Source organism: Sphaerodactylus townsendi, linkage group LG01 (assembly GCF_021028975.2).
Source record: "Sphaerodactylus townsendi isolate TG3544 linkage group LG01, MPM_Stown_v2.3, whole genome shotgun sequence".
In the NCBI taxonomy this organism is placed as follows: domain Eukaryota; kingdom Metazoa; phylum Chordata; class Lepidosauria; order Squamata; family Sphaerodactylidae; genus Sphaerodactylus; species Sphaerodactylus townsendi.
In genome coordinates, this window is record NC_059425.1 from 80,540,343 (window position 1) to 80,554,937 (window position 14,595).

Sequence of the window (14,595 nt, forward strand, 5' to 3'; positions counted from 1 at the left end):
CAGGCAGCGACGGGGGTGGGGGTTGTCTGTAGGATGAATTTCAAATGGTGGGCTAAACAACCCTTGATGGATTAAGCCTCTCTCTCCTCCCACAGCAATAGCAGCAGGAAATGTGTGAGGGAGGGAGGGAGAGATACCAGTTCTAGGATATGGTCCCATTCTTCAGCAGAGGGTCCAGGTAATTGCTTTGCCTCTTTCTTTCCGGGGGGGGGGCTATTTTTGGAGACGAGCTACAACATTGCTATAACTGCAATCATATGTATATTGATATAACTGCAATTTAAAGGGCCTTAACAAAGCCCTTTATCTTTCAATTACCAGGTGTGATGAGATTTGTGCCTTTAAGAGAGAGTTGATGGGTGGAGTTAAGAGAATCAGGAAAACCAGAGGCCCCTTGAGACTTCAGCAAATAGCTGTGGAGCTGGCAGTGAATGCCTCCTCATGTGTAAACAGGGAAACACACTACAGGAAGTGATATATGGATGGTAACAAGTCTCTACATGTTTTAATTTTATGAGTAAATCCATTTTATATTTTTACTAATGAACTGTCAAGTTGGAGGGCAAAATCCATAGATGTAACATATGATTTTAAATCTAATAATTTAATAATAGTGTATAACCACTGTCTGATACCTGATGCCAATAAAGGTTACTGTGATTGTGTGATTGTGACATTTATTCTTCCATTGGGCTTTTGCCTACCTCCTACATATTTTTTTCTCTCTGCAAAGGTGAAATGGTATGGCTTCCTATTTGTATACAATCTATATTAATGGCATACTACATCTCACATTATTAGTTTCTCCCTGTACTTTAACAATGACAAGACACATGAATTAATATCTCACCCCCCTCCACATAAGGATTATGCCAGCCTACATGTTGATTACAAATGGTCTAGCAAAATCAATTCAAAGTACACAGGCACCATCATGCAAAACTAACGACCGTAGTTCCAAACTATTGTATACCTTTTCTTTGAAGAAAATCCTGTTTCAGTTCTTAGTTTGTGCTATTCTCATTGGAGAAGCTGATGTCTGGTGATGATTTTAGTCCCTTTTGCTTTGATACTCTTTATGTTTAATAAAGTAGCTTGTGTACAATAATAGCTTGTGTACAATAATGTCCAGAACCACCCTTCGTTTTTTGCCACAGCAGTTTTACATGATGAATCCTTTTTTCATACTTGAACAAAGAGGTTTGAAGAGCATGCGGCTCTTCTGCCCTTGCACTGCGGCTCCAGGAGCCGAGCCACCGGCCCCATCTTTGCCCACCCTGCAGGCAGCAGGGCAGGCGCACCAACTGCCTACGGCCGGCTGGGCTGCGCCGCGGGCTTCCCCTCTCGCCCGCCCCGTTGAAGCGGGGCGGGCGCTTTCCCAGCGGTTGGCGAGGCCGAGCCGCCAGCTTCATCCTTGCCCGCCCTGCAGGCAGCAGGGCGGGCGCACCAATTGCCTGCGGCCGGCTGGGCTGTGTCATGGGGGCGGGCGCTTTCCCGGGAGTCGGGGAGGCCGCTCCAAGGACTTCCCCTCTCGCCCGCCCCATTGGAGCGGGGCGGGCGCTTTCCCGGTGGCCGGTGAGGCCAAGCTGCTGGCCCCATCCTTGCCCGCTCTGCAGGCAGCAGGGCGGACGCATCCATGCGCTTCTCAGAATGAGCGGAGTAAAAGGTTAAAAAACCCAATATATACAGTGTTATCTTTATTTTAAATGTCAAAAAAATTTTGCGGCTCCAAGTGTTTCTTTTCCCGTGGAAAATGGGTCCAAATGGCTCTTTGAGTGTTAAAGGTTCCCTCCCCCTGAACTATATGGTTATGGAGGCCAGGAGTGCGGCTCTATTCCCTCCTCAGGATTGCTGCTATGTACAGGATTTAAAAACAAATAATGATTGTACTTACAATGTATCTCTATAATGGAATACTTTACTGTAATCTTGGTCATGATAAAATGTTATTGTCTGGAAGAGGTAAGAGACAACAACAATAATGAATAAATAGAACTATATGGATTTATATGGATAACATTTTTATCTGCATATCCAACATGCCATATCTGTAAGACTAGATTAATGATAGTATTTATGAAACCAGAGTAAATACATAGGATATAAAAATAGAACAAGAACTTAAAAATATGTAAAATATTAATATCTGGTAATTCTGAATGTTGAAACATCTGCACTAACAAAATGAAATAGAAAACCCAGAGATCAAACAATGGAGACAAAAGATTTCACACACAAACATGCCCATTAAATGAAAAGTATATCACTCAAAAGTGAACCTAGCCATTTGGAAATACATAAAAGATATAAAGAATCTATTCAAATACATTTGTCTTTCAGATACAGCTGGCTCAACTCCTAGACTGCTAAAGAAGCTGTTTGGGAAACCCACACTGTAAAAAAAAAAACCCTCCAGAAAGTGAAGGCAGGATTATACTTACCTTTCACTCCCATTCATCAAGTGTCTTCTTTACAGGCACAAAATGAGGACTGTGCACGTGCAAGCCATCTGTATTCTAGCTTTATCCATTAGGGGGTGCTGTATTGTCAACTAGAGCCATGCAGCCTGCAGCCTGCTCCAATGCAGCCTGTTCCAACAGCCTGCTCCTTCCCTCAGTCCTGCCTGAGAAGCCAACCAACCAAGGGTTCACTGAGGAGTAGGTAGGAGGGACATTTGCTCGCACAGAAGACACTCAACGAACAGCAGTTACAAGTAAGTGCAACACTCATCTTCATCATTAGTCTTCTGTGCACTCCCATATTGGGATTTTAGTAAGCTCACTCTTCTCAGGTGGCAGGCAAAGCTCTGCACTGACCTTAACAGAACATCAACTGCAGAACCATTCTCCTGACTGATGCTTCTCTTCTGGCATCCAAATCAACACACAGTGCTTAATGAGCTTCTCTGCAGAGGACCATGTTGCAGCCCTGCAAATCTCTTGGACAGAAACATTGCTGAGGAAGCTTGTGTCCTTGTGGAATAAACACAAAACCCCAAGGAAGACTGACCCCAGCTAAACGGTAACACATCTTTATCCGCTATCCATCTCAAAACAGACTGAGATGATACTCTCATTCCCTTGTTAGCACCCATGTAAGAAATAAACAACAACTTATCCTTTCTAAATTCTTTTGTCCTTTCCAAATAGAACAACAAAGGCCCTTTCCCCACTTACCTTAAGCCCCGCGCTACTCTCCTCAAGTAGCACGGGGTCCAGCTGCACTCCCCACTTCAGGGGCGGCGAGAACGCAGCTGCCCTGATGCTGCCTCTCTCGCGCCCCCTCAGCGCACGTAATTCCTGGCGCCGTTTGAAATGGCGCCTTTTGATGACCCTGCGGGAAGCCGGGGCACGCGCCAGGAATTGCGCGCCCTGGGAATTGCGCGCAGCAACCCTCGGACAAAGGTAAGTGGGGAAAGGGCCAAAGCTCATCTATGCAGTTTTCTTTCAACCTCTGAGCAAGCATTAGGAAAATACATTGGCAAAATTATATCCTGGTCTAAATGAAACTTAAGAACAACCCTTAGGATAAAACCTAAGACTAGTCTTTAAGACTACTCCATCAGAAAATACTCTCATAAAAAGTTATTTCACACTTCAAGTTACCAGCTCTCTGACCCTCCTGACCAAACTAATAGCCACCAGGAAACTGGCCTTATGAGATAGGTGCACTGGAGGTACCCTAGCTAGCGGCTCAAACTGCTTAGACATCAACCAAGTCAAAACCAAAAACAAGGACTCTTGGCATAGAAGGATACATATTATTTAAACCCTTAAGAAACTGTTGGTAAGGGCATGAGCAAAAACAGATGTGCCTTTACCAGATTAAGAAATGCAGCTGTAGCTGCTAAGTGCACTCTCACTGATAGCACAGCAAGGCCCAATTGCCTCAACTCCAACAGATGGTGGTGCTTCTGAACCCAACTCTGACTCAGCCATATGCATCATTTGCTCTGCTTCCTCTGAGTCAGAAAAATGATGGTGCTCCTCTGTCAACATACCTGGAACTGACAGTGCCCTCAGAACTGACCTCCAGCAAACAAACTCTGACCATTCCTGTAAACATGATGAGACTCAACAGAAAGGCAAAGGAGTACCTGACCTTAGCTGTGTGGCACTGAATTGTCAGAACCAATGCAGCACAATATTGTGCTGGTTTCAAGTGTCCTCAGATCCATATTGATCTCCCCTGCAGATAGAACTGCAGCCAAAGAAAGTGACCTAACCAAAAGCATCTTTGGGGGAGGCAAAGGAACCTCAATGACTTCCACATCCCGTTGTTCCAAATGGTGCACCTTAGCCTCTGGTTCTGATTCCTTTGAAGATTTACCTTTCTCTCTATGCTTGGTCTTGGCTTTAACCTTTTTTGGCACCAGTTCTGAGAGGGTCCTCTGGGCATTTCCTTCATCAGACCCCAAGGTGCTGAGTTAACTGACCCTCCCAAATGGCCCTTTGCCATTTGCCAAAGCAGGACCCAGCTGCAATGGAGAGTTCATCATGGAAAATGCCTTCTCCCACAACACAGTCTTCAGTTTCAATACCCTGTCAGCTCATGCCTTGGGCATGGACTTTTGAAATGGTTTGCTCAGGACCACATTGTGTTCTGCTCCCAAACAAAATAAGTAGAACTCATGCTCATCTGTGTGCGTCTTTTTGATCCTTCATATGATAAACTTCTTGAATAAATTTTTTGGAGTCATCACTCTACACCCCAGCACTGACACACAGCTAAGGGGAAAGCACAGACAAAACCGAAGAAAAACTGAAGAGCAAACACACAAGCTTCAGTCAGAACAACTGACCCTTAGGCAACAAAAAAAGAAATGGAGGGAAGGGGAGCATATTCCATTAGGCAGGTGATTGTTGGAGTGGGAATGGCTGCAATGCCCCCTGTTTATGGTCCAGTACCCCTTAGTGAATAAAAGTTAGAATACAGACGCTAAGGCTTGTCTGAAGATGGGGACTGCACAGAAGACCAATGATGAATCAGATACAACCTCATAATTGCATCTAGATGTACAGATTCTCTTAAGCTATAAAAACTTATAAGGTATAAAAATTCTCTTAAGCTATAAAAACTTATAAGGAAATTTTTAAAGCGTTATGGGAAATGCCTGTTATAGTGTAGAATTGAGTTTCTATCACAGGTATGGAGTATCCCTTTGCTGATATATAATTTGTTTGGGAAACCTACATGTAAGAGATCACTAGAAAGAGAATTGGCCATAACCTCATTATTTCCCGGCTTTGCCAGGAAGGGGTGAGGTACAAATAAAATAAATTATATCTAGTAGTACAGTTTCTTTTAAGTAGTCAAAACTGAAACTCTTAGTTTTCCTTTCATGTGGCAGGAGAGGCTGATTTTTTTTTTTTAGAGCAACTACCTCTTCCCATATATTTAACAAGATCCAGACATCCACAAGTGTGGACAGGATACAAAAATAGATAAGTTCAGGTTTGCCAACCACAACCACTCCAGTGGGGAACAGGAGATCCCTTGATGTCATTTCCCACTGCAGCTTCAAGTAACATAAGTAACCTGGAAGTGTCATCATACCTTTCTAGGAATCACTGGAAACTCTACAGTAAAGCCATAGAGTTTCTGGAGATTCTTAGAGTTAGAGAGGCGTGATGCTACTTCAGATTTTTCCCAGATGGGACATCACAGTTTCACTGATTGTGCCTGGCAGGTCCCCACTCCCCCAGACTTAGGAACGCTAAATGGACCTAATAGTGTATATATCATCACTGGCACTGACTCCTATCAAAAACATTATTCTAAATAAAGGACTTCCTAATGTTATCTCTCCTTGGTACAATACATTTATAACTGGGGTTGATATGTTTAAACTAGTTGATTCATTGGAATTGAGAAAACTATTTGGTAACTCTTCTGTTATGAATTACAACCAATTTAAACCATGCAGATATGTTCTGTCAGACTCCACCTTCTGGGGTCTGGTGTGGGTGCATCCTTGAGCCCTCTCAATTTTCAGCACACCCTATGCACATCACAGCCCAGAGGAGGAGGGGGTTTACATCATCATTAGCCCTCTATCCCCACCTGTTGCTCCAGTCCCTGACTGCTTGGGTGTGGCTGGGCCTGACCTGCCATATTTTAGGGTTGTGCTGAATAAAAGCCCACCTAGAAATGGTGCCATCCTGGGCTCTGCCAATGCCTTCCAATTAGGGGTAGGCTCAGTTTCTGTCAATAGACTATCCTGTGTTTTCCCACCCTTATCTGACTCACCTTGTCTGAGGCTTCACAATAATCTCCTGCTTGTTAGTGCTGCTTGCAGGAAATCACTAATCCCTTCCCACTTCAAGGGCCCTCCTCTGGATTATGTTCCATCCTATTTCTGTTCTCTTGGCTGTGATGGCTGTGTCACGCTGGCCAGCTGCCTCTTGATGTGCTGGCAAGGCCTCCCTCTTGCTTCCCCACTCATCTAAGGTTGCTCTTGGCAGGTGACTCTGCCTGGCCTCATTCTGCCTGCCTTCCCCAGTTGTTTTCATTGGTTTGCTGTTGCAACCTCCAACACTGCTCTGCTGGGACAGATGTCCATGGGGAGGGTTGTTTGTGCCCTGAAACATTGCTATAGTTGCCTGGCTTGGTCCTGGCACTCACGGTGGGCATGAGGGTGGCTCTAGCTCTGATGTTGCTGAAGCCCCGCACTTGCTCCCAGAGCTGCAGGTTAAGTGGGAGGGGGCTTTGCCAGCCTTGGATATGTTCCTGTCTCAGATAATTCTGGTATTATGACATTTGGGAAAGTGCTTTTATGAGAGCTAGCTCTGGAGAAGAGATCCCAAGTAGGATGAAAAACAAAGTAACATGTACCTGCAACTGTTATTCATTAAGTGTCTTCTGTGCAGATACACATGGGACTGCACAAGAACAGGAAGGCTATGGAGAACTGACCAGAGGGCTTCAAGAAGCTTCAAAGAGCTTGGAGTGCTCTTTAGAGCAGACAGCAGGCTGGTTTCCCACCCAAACAGCCACATGAATGGGATGAGGAGAGCAGTCCCCCCACAGTTCTCCCTTTGCTGCCATGGAAGAGAACCTATCAAACAAATGACAGCCCACAGTGGGAAAAGGAGAGAGAATTCTGTACCTGCACAGAAGACACTTGATGAACAACAATTACAGGTAGGTGCAACTTTTTTCATTGTTGTATCTTCATGTATCTGATGGTGTCTCTAAGTTGGTGAAGTTTGGTTCAGGAGGGCCAAAGTTATGGACCCCCAAAGGGGGTGCCCCATCCCCCATTGTTTCCAAAGGGAGCTAACAGGAGATGGGGGCTACTTTAGACCCCCTGAACCAAACTTCGCCAAACGCAGGTGGTATCATCAGGACAGCCTCTGGATGAGACCCTGAAATGTTGGTGCCAGTAGCTTTAAAAATGTGCCCCCTGCAGGCTAAAAAGCAAAACACCAAAAATACAAAAGAAATCAGACAGACCCGATCCAAATATGTTATTTGTCTTATTCGGGCATACAGATAATTTTATGCCCAAATAAATCCAAATCCAAATTTTACCTAATTTCTAGGATATTGATCAAGCCTAACTGCGATACTACTTTAGGTTTAAATTCTAAATTAGGGTGTAACTTCTATATCACAATGAAACTTGGTAAAGGGGTGTCAACCCAGAGTTGAGGTTATAGCGACCAGAAAAGCAATCTTATAATGCAAAAATGACAAATCTGACATTGCCAGTGACTCAAAAGATTTAGGAATAATTTGGGATAAGACCAAAGACAAACTCCAAACATGGAGAGAAGGCTTGAAACTCCTCAAAAATCTCTTGGATTCAGGAACTGAGAACACAGTGCAAGTACCAACAGGGGCATGGAATGCAGATATTGCAGTTAGGTGTACTTTGATATAAGTGATGACTGGACCAGTTTTTTTCAACCACAGCAAATATAGAAAAATGTCAGGTAAAGGGCAAGTGTCAAGGTGAAGACCTTTGGACTGTGTCCAGTGGGCAAAACATTCCCACTTGAAAGTATATCCTATAATGTGTGCATAATGGAAGAGGTATAAAGATCCAAATGTCTTTTGTCTTCCCTCCATAGGAGGTCACCCTGCCTGGGCAGCCTCCAATCATCTGCAGCAACCATTGGCCTAGGTAATATCTTGTCTCTTTGCATATCTATTCTTGTCAAGGTAGAATCCAGGCACTCTGAAGGTTCTCAACTCCGTTGTTATTGGCTTGTTGAATACATTCTGATTAGACTGAGGCTGTTTCTGCGTGGTCAAAATATCCCGGGGTGAGCAAGAAAAATATCCCAGTTCAGCCATGAATTCCACATGGCTCCCAGCGCTAACACAGGCCTGCCCCAGTGCTGCCCTGCGATATTTCCCTTACCCTGCAATATTCAAAAATCACCAGTTTTGCAGTTCTTTTAAAAGATCCTGAGGTGACCACGCTGCTGTGCAAACACCATGGGAGCAGCTGGTATATTTTCCCTGTTCCCTCTTGCCTTTGGAGCTGGCAAGGCATGGATCATGTAGGGGAAAGCGGGGGGGGGGGGGGGGCTGTTCCCTCTTGCCTTTGGAGCCAGCGAGGCATGGATCATGCAGGGGAAAGCGTGGGGGGAGGTAGAGCTGTCCCCTCTTGCCTTTGGAGCCGGCAAGGTGTGGATCGTGCAGGGGAAAGCGGGGGGTGGGGGAGAGCTGTACCCTCTGTCTTTTATCAATGAAGTAAATACAAAAGACCTGGGCTGTGCGGAACAAATTGGAATATTACCTCCTGGTCCTGCCTCAGTCCCTGGAAAGAAAGGGGGAGATGTGCAGAGGCAGAAACAGGGATAAAATAGCTCCAGTATATATGATCCTGGGTCTACCCTGGTGTAATTGTGCTATGTGGAAATGGTCTGAGAGCCTTCTTTTTGTGAGTGATTGATCAAGAGTTAGCCACAGGTGAGAAGAGTTCCTAGGTGACTCTCACTAGAAGGAAGTGATAACGCCTTCCCATGATAGGCTTTCTTGCTTCCCAGGGTCTAGCCTGAGAAAGAATTTTGCTATTTCACACACATACTCTGAAATTCTTGACAGAATATACTCTGAAATTCTTGACAGAACAAAGAAACAACTTGAAGCAGGAGCAGTGAAGCTGAGGTTTTGTCTCCATGGTAAAGATGGAAGGACAGAGGAACTCCTCTTCTACATAATGTGACAATTTTGGCAGCAAGCTGTGCGTGGGAGGGAGAGCACCCCTCAAGCGCTAGAAAATTCTCAGCAATTTCATCTCCCTTGCCGGTCTGTGCAGTCCCCAAGTGAGTACCAAAAATGAAATTTAGGCTTTCTTCCAACATGCTGAATCATGACCAAACATTTGTTATTTGTATAAATGCTTAAGAATCTGTTGTCATGATATAGTAATATATTTATAATGTGTGTGTATATATATATGCACATATAGTAATATATGTATATAGTAATGTATGGTAATATATATATATATATATATAGTACATATATAGTATGTGTGTATATATATATAGTACTATACATATATAGTAATATATATTTTAATATATTTATAATGTGTGTGTGTATATATAAAATATACATACATATAATGTATATATATACACATATACATTGATTGGAAAGCTTCCATAATGGTAGTAACATATGTGTGTGTGTGTGTTACTACCATTATAGAAGCTTTCCAATCAACGTGAAACCAAAATATCTACTAGATTTTAAAATAAAATGATTTTTTTGTCATACAGAAGACTACAGACTAAAAGTACACAGAAAGTCCAAAAACTTGATGTATAGTTTAGGGTCAATTCAGCTTTGACTGGGATACATTGAACGCAAAAGCTACTTACCTTGTTCTTAGTACAAATACCACGGGCTATTTCGTAATTAACATACGCTTTTTGTTTCAGCAAGTTTGATCTGTGGATTATAACCTCGGTAAATAATCCCAGATTTTCCAGAAAGACTATCTGAATCCAAAAAGTCACATTCTTTCCCATATCCACATAATAAACATTTGATTTCATATTGTGTTGAAATGATATATATGGACAGGCTTCTTGTGAAATTTGTGTAGCACTAAGTACTTCAGTTCTCAGAGGATATACTTGGCGATGAATGTTAGAACCATTGATTGTCAGCAAATAAAAGCCACTCTCTGGATTCACATACAAGATACAGTTTTTGTTTTCGTTTTCCCAAGCATGGAGCTTTATAACATTTTTCATTTTAAATTTTAAGAAGAACATGGCGTTGTTTTTCATTTTTATTATAGTGTTTCCACCATAGTCTGCAGAGACAAAACAAACAAACAACAGTTTAATATAAATTAGCTAATTTAAATTTCCATATTGTAACAACTGCCATCACACCAAATTACAAGATGTTGAAAACAAAGCACAATGTTCCAATAGAAATACTGTACTATTACTATATTATAAAAAAGTGCTTCCAATGGCTTCTACATCTATAAAATAAGCATCATTTTTTGAAAAAGCTCTTGGAAACTTAATCAGCAGCATAACCATCAAAATACAGGGATCATCTTTGGCAGATAGTGCCATGCAAGCTAAAATAGGGCAAGCAAGATCTCCCTTGGGTCAGCATCCTGAAGCTGCAGAATACAATGTAAGATCCTTTCTCCCATGATCGCCAATTATGCTTCAAATGGTGGAGGCACAAAGGGAAGGATCTATGAGATGGATATAAATACATGGGAAGACCACATGTGAGGAGGTGATCCTGGAGATACTGCAGTCCCAAGCAATTTAGAGCAGTTGTATTCACATAATAGCTTGGGAACCTCATGTGGATATTTGGTATGCCACATACAGATCTTCTGAATACCATTCCCCAATATGGCAACCACCCCCTGTTTCAAAAAAAGTGGGCAACTTCAGTGGCTGCTTAAGTTAATATTTGGCATGCAGTTTCCACCATTACACAGCTGCTGGGACAAGTAGGAGATGGGTAAACTCTAAATACACTGAGCAGTGGACTTTGTGCTAGAGATGAAAGAAAAGTAGGGTGTCAAATGAAGCCTGGCAGACAACTGTGAAGTGGGGGGAGGCATGGACTTCTGGTTTGTGGTTATGGGGGACAAGTGTTCCCGGTGCAATGTCATAACTTCTGGCATGACTTGGAAGTGACAATGGTTGCACTATGGAAGACTCTCTAGCATTTGCCTCCAAATTTATGGAAGTAATGTCATCATTCCAGGAATGCTCACTGCATCCTAATTATGCTGCTGGCAGGCCACAGTAGAATCAGACAGTCCAAAGTCAGGAACAAATGGTGGGCAGAGACATGGTAAGTCAAGTCCAAAGTCAAGGCAGGTGGCAGACACAGGTGTGGTCAGAATGGTCCGGCATTAAGAAGTCCAGGAATTCAGTAGGCAGATACCTCGAGGCATGGAACAGGGAACTGGATGTGAGAAGCTTTGTGGTGAAATACACTTGTTGCACTTAGGCTGAGCCAAGCCCCATGAAAGACTTAAGTAGGATGCCCCTGATAACACAGACAGGCTCCTGTGGATACTTAGTTCTCTTCAGATGCCAATGAATCTGACATGCAGAGCCTTATGCCATACCGAGCAGCAATATGGGCACTTCTTTTAGACTGAAACTGTAGGTTCTGCCTTTAAAGGGTCATTACTTGGCTTGTCTGAAGTTCTTGGCAACTACCCCAGCTGCAGGGCACCAGCCTCTGCCTCAGCTGTCAGGGAAGGGCTTGGACCTGGCTCTGTTCCTGCATCTCCTCATGAGGAGCCAGTTCTGGCCTCACAGTGTCTCCAGGCTTCACTTCTGAGTCCTCATCACCCAGAGACTGGATCATGATGCAAATTTACCCAGGCATTTCTTCCTGCTCCTCTTGGACACACTCCTCAATATAAGGAGGGTGTGTGAGGATGTACAAGCAGATCTTAGAGCCAATAATCCACCGATCCCCCTCCCCCATGAATCAATAGCAAAAAAAATATAAAGTTCCTATGGTGATGGGGTAGAGGAATCCTTGAAGGGTAGCTACTGGGCAGCAGCAGAAGTGGAAAGTAATACTAGTGAAAGATTTATCATATGCAACTGTAGTGACACTTCAGCTAACACTGGTTAGTATTGTGCAAAAGAAGGCAATGGTAAACTACTTCTGATCATCTGTCACTTCATAAACCCTATGATGAAACAATCCAAAATGAGAAAAGATATAGTGCTAGAAGACACAACCCTTATGTCAGATGGCACTCAATTAGAAGAGCAGAGGACAAGTACAAATAGTACTATTCTTAATGATGCAACTGGTTTAAAGCTGAAAGGATGTTTACTTGCTAATGTGAATGGATACAAGAGGAAACTCCAAAGCTATCTGAGACACATAATATGAACATGAAACGTGAAAAGTATCAAATGGTAAAATGAGAAATTGAAAGTTTCAACATTGCAATCCTGGGAGTGAGTTAGTGGACAGGATTAAGACATCTTCAGTCAGAAAATTACAGTGTGCAAATGATGAACACAGAAGAAAAGGAGTTGCACTAATAGTGAGGCGAGATATAGAACAAGCAATTGGGGCTACATTGCGAAGTCTGACCAAATACTGTCAATGAGACCTAATGGAAAGTTATCAACATAACCATCATTCAGTTTATGCACCAACTATATAGTCTGAAGAGGAAGAAATTGAAAGTTTTTATAGAAATATCCAGGAAAAAAACTGATCACATAGCTACCAAGATGTGCTGATAATCACAGGAGAAAGTTGATAATCACAGGAGAAAGCACAAAAGTTGAAAACAAAACAGAATCAACCGTTGAAAGATTTGGGAAAGGAGCACAAAATAAGGCGGGAGAACAACTCATAGAATTTTGTTAAAACAGGTTGTAATTGCAAACACATGTTTCAGACTATCAAACAGATGATTGTACATGTGCACCTCACTGGATGGCCAATACAGAAATACAATGGATTACACAATGGGAAGCAGAAGATGGAGAAACTCTGTTTAGAGTTGGTCGATACCAGCCAGATTCATTCCAATTCGGATTCGGACCAGATTCGGATCAATGGGCTCGGATTGGCCAAATTCCGAACCTTGTAGATTTGGCTGCCTAGAATCTGTGGGAACGTGGATGCGTTATTTTTGGTGTTTTTCACATTTTGGCCTGCAGGGGGCGCATTATTAGACATATCGGCACCAAAATTGCAGGGTATCATCAGGAGACTGTCCTGATAATAACCCCCAAGTTTGGCGCAGTTTAGTTCAGGGGGGCCAAAGTTATGGACCCTCAAAGGGGGTGCCCCATCCCCCATTGTTTCCAATGGGAGCTAATAGGAAATGGGGCACCACTTTTGAGGGTCCATAACTTTAGCCCCCCTGAACCAAACTGCACCAAACTTGGGGGATATCATCAGGACAGTCACCTGATGATACCCTGAAATTGTGGTGCCGTTATGTCTACAAATGCGCCCCCTGAAGGCTAAAACATGAAAAAACACCCCAAAAATTAAAAGGTGGTTCGGCTGCTGATCTGAATTCCATGGATTTGGATCAGATGGGATTTGGACAGCTTGAATTCGGATGCTACTCATCCGAATCCGTCCGAATCAATGCCAGGATTCAGACCATTCGAATCTCCAACCCTAACTCTGTTCTCTCTTCTAAAATAAGGGTCATTTCAAATGTGGATTCTGCAAGACATGTAGGTATGCTACAGTAACTATCTTCAGCATCTCAACTTATCTTATAAAGATTTAGCATTTTTCACAAACTGTAATTCTAAGAACATTACATATGTTATTATCTGTCCTTGCAATACATTATACATTAGTAGCACGACAAGACCTATCAAAACTATTAAAACACATTTCTCACAAACTCAGTATTGTAGATACTCTCATTTATAAAAGTTGAGATGCAAATCAGAGAACCTTAGATTCTCCATTGAGCGAGAGAACATCTGGGTATTTGGTAATCCACCAATCAGGGAGGCAGGGATTATGAAAAATTTTTTCCCAGGATTCCCTCTGCTTCGACTCTGCCCTCCTCTTGCCAGTTTGTTTCCTGCCTATAGGGAGTGCAGTCGCAGTGGTTGTTAACAGCCACTGCTCCAATTTTAAAAATAGTTTTTCATTAGTTTTTTACCTCAGTTTGTGGATTTAAATTGCCGGGGGAGAATTCCCCTGTGAGAAGGCTACTGTGCCTTAAAAAAAAATATTGCTGAGGCAAAGCGTTACCGCTGAAAGCCTCGTTGGCGGCATCCCGATCTGCCCTGCAATCTCTCCTCGCGGGCAAGCAGCGAACGGCTACAAAAACGCCATGCCGCGGAGGAAGGACACGGTCCTCTCCTCTGAGGAGGACAGTGAGGAGTCCAGTCCCAACCACCAGGTGACTGAGGAGACCAGGGAAAAGGCGGGCAGCAGCCCTAACAGGAGCTCCAGAAGACGGGCCCAAAGAGCGATGATTTCGCGCGCCAAAAAGAGGCGCGCAAAATGGCCGCCGCCAATCGCGGCAACCCCGGCTCCTCACAAAACAGCCCGCTGCGCCTTGGTGTCCCAGGCCAGGGCCCGGACCTCACAACCTTAACTCCGCAGGACCGGTCAGCGACTCTG

At 43.4% G+C, this 14,595-nt stretch overlaps 1 protein-coding gene across 1 annotated transcript in view; it reads right to left on the reverse strand.

Moving 5' to 3' along the window:
- Window positions 1-14,595, reverse strand: part of LOC125437500 (cation channel sperm-associated auxiliary subunit epsilon-like) — a 60,166-nt gene that overhangs the window by 30,217 nt on the left and 15,354 nt on the right. Inside the window, exons 3-4 of the mRNA XM_048505077.1 lie at window positions 9,843-10,282; window positions 1,895-1,953 (exon numbers count right to left, since the gene is read on the reverse strand). Coding sequence (XP_048361034.1) covers window positions 1,895-1,953; window positions 9,843-10,282 — 499 coding nt within the window. The remainder of the gene's footprint in view (window positions 1-1,894; window positions 1,954-9,842; window positions 10,283-14,595) is intronic.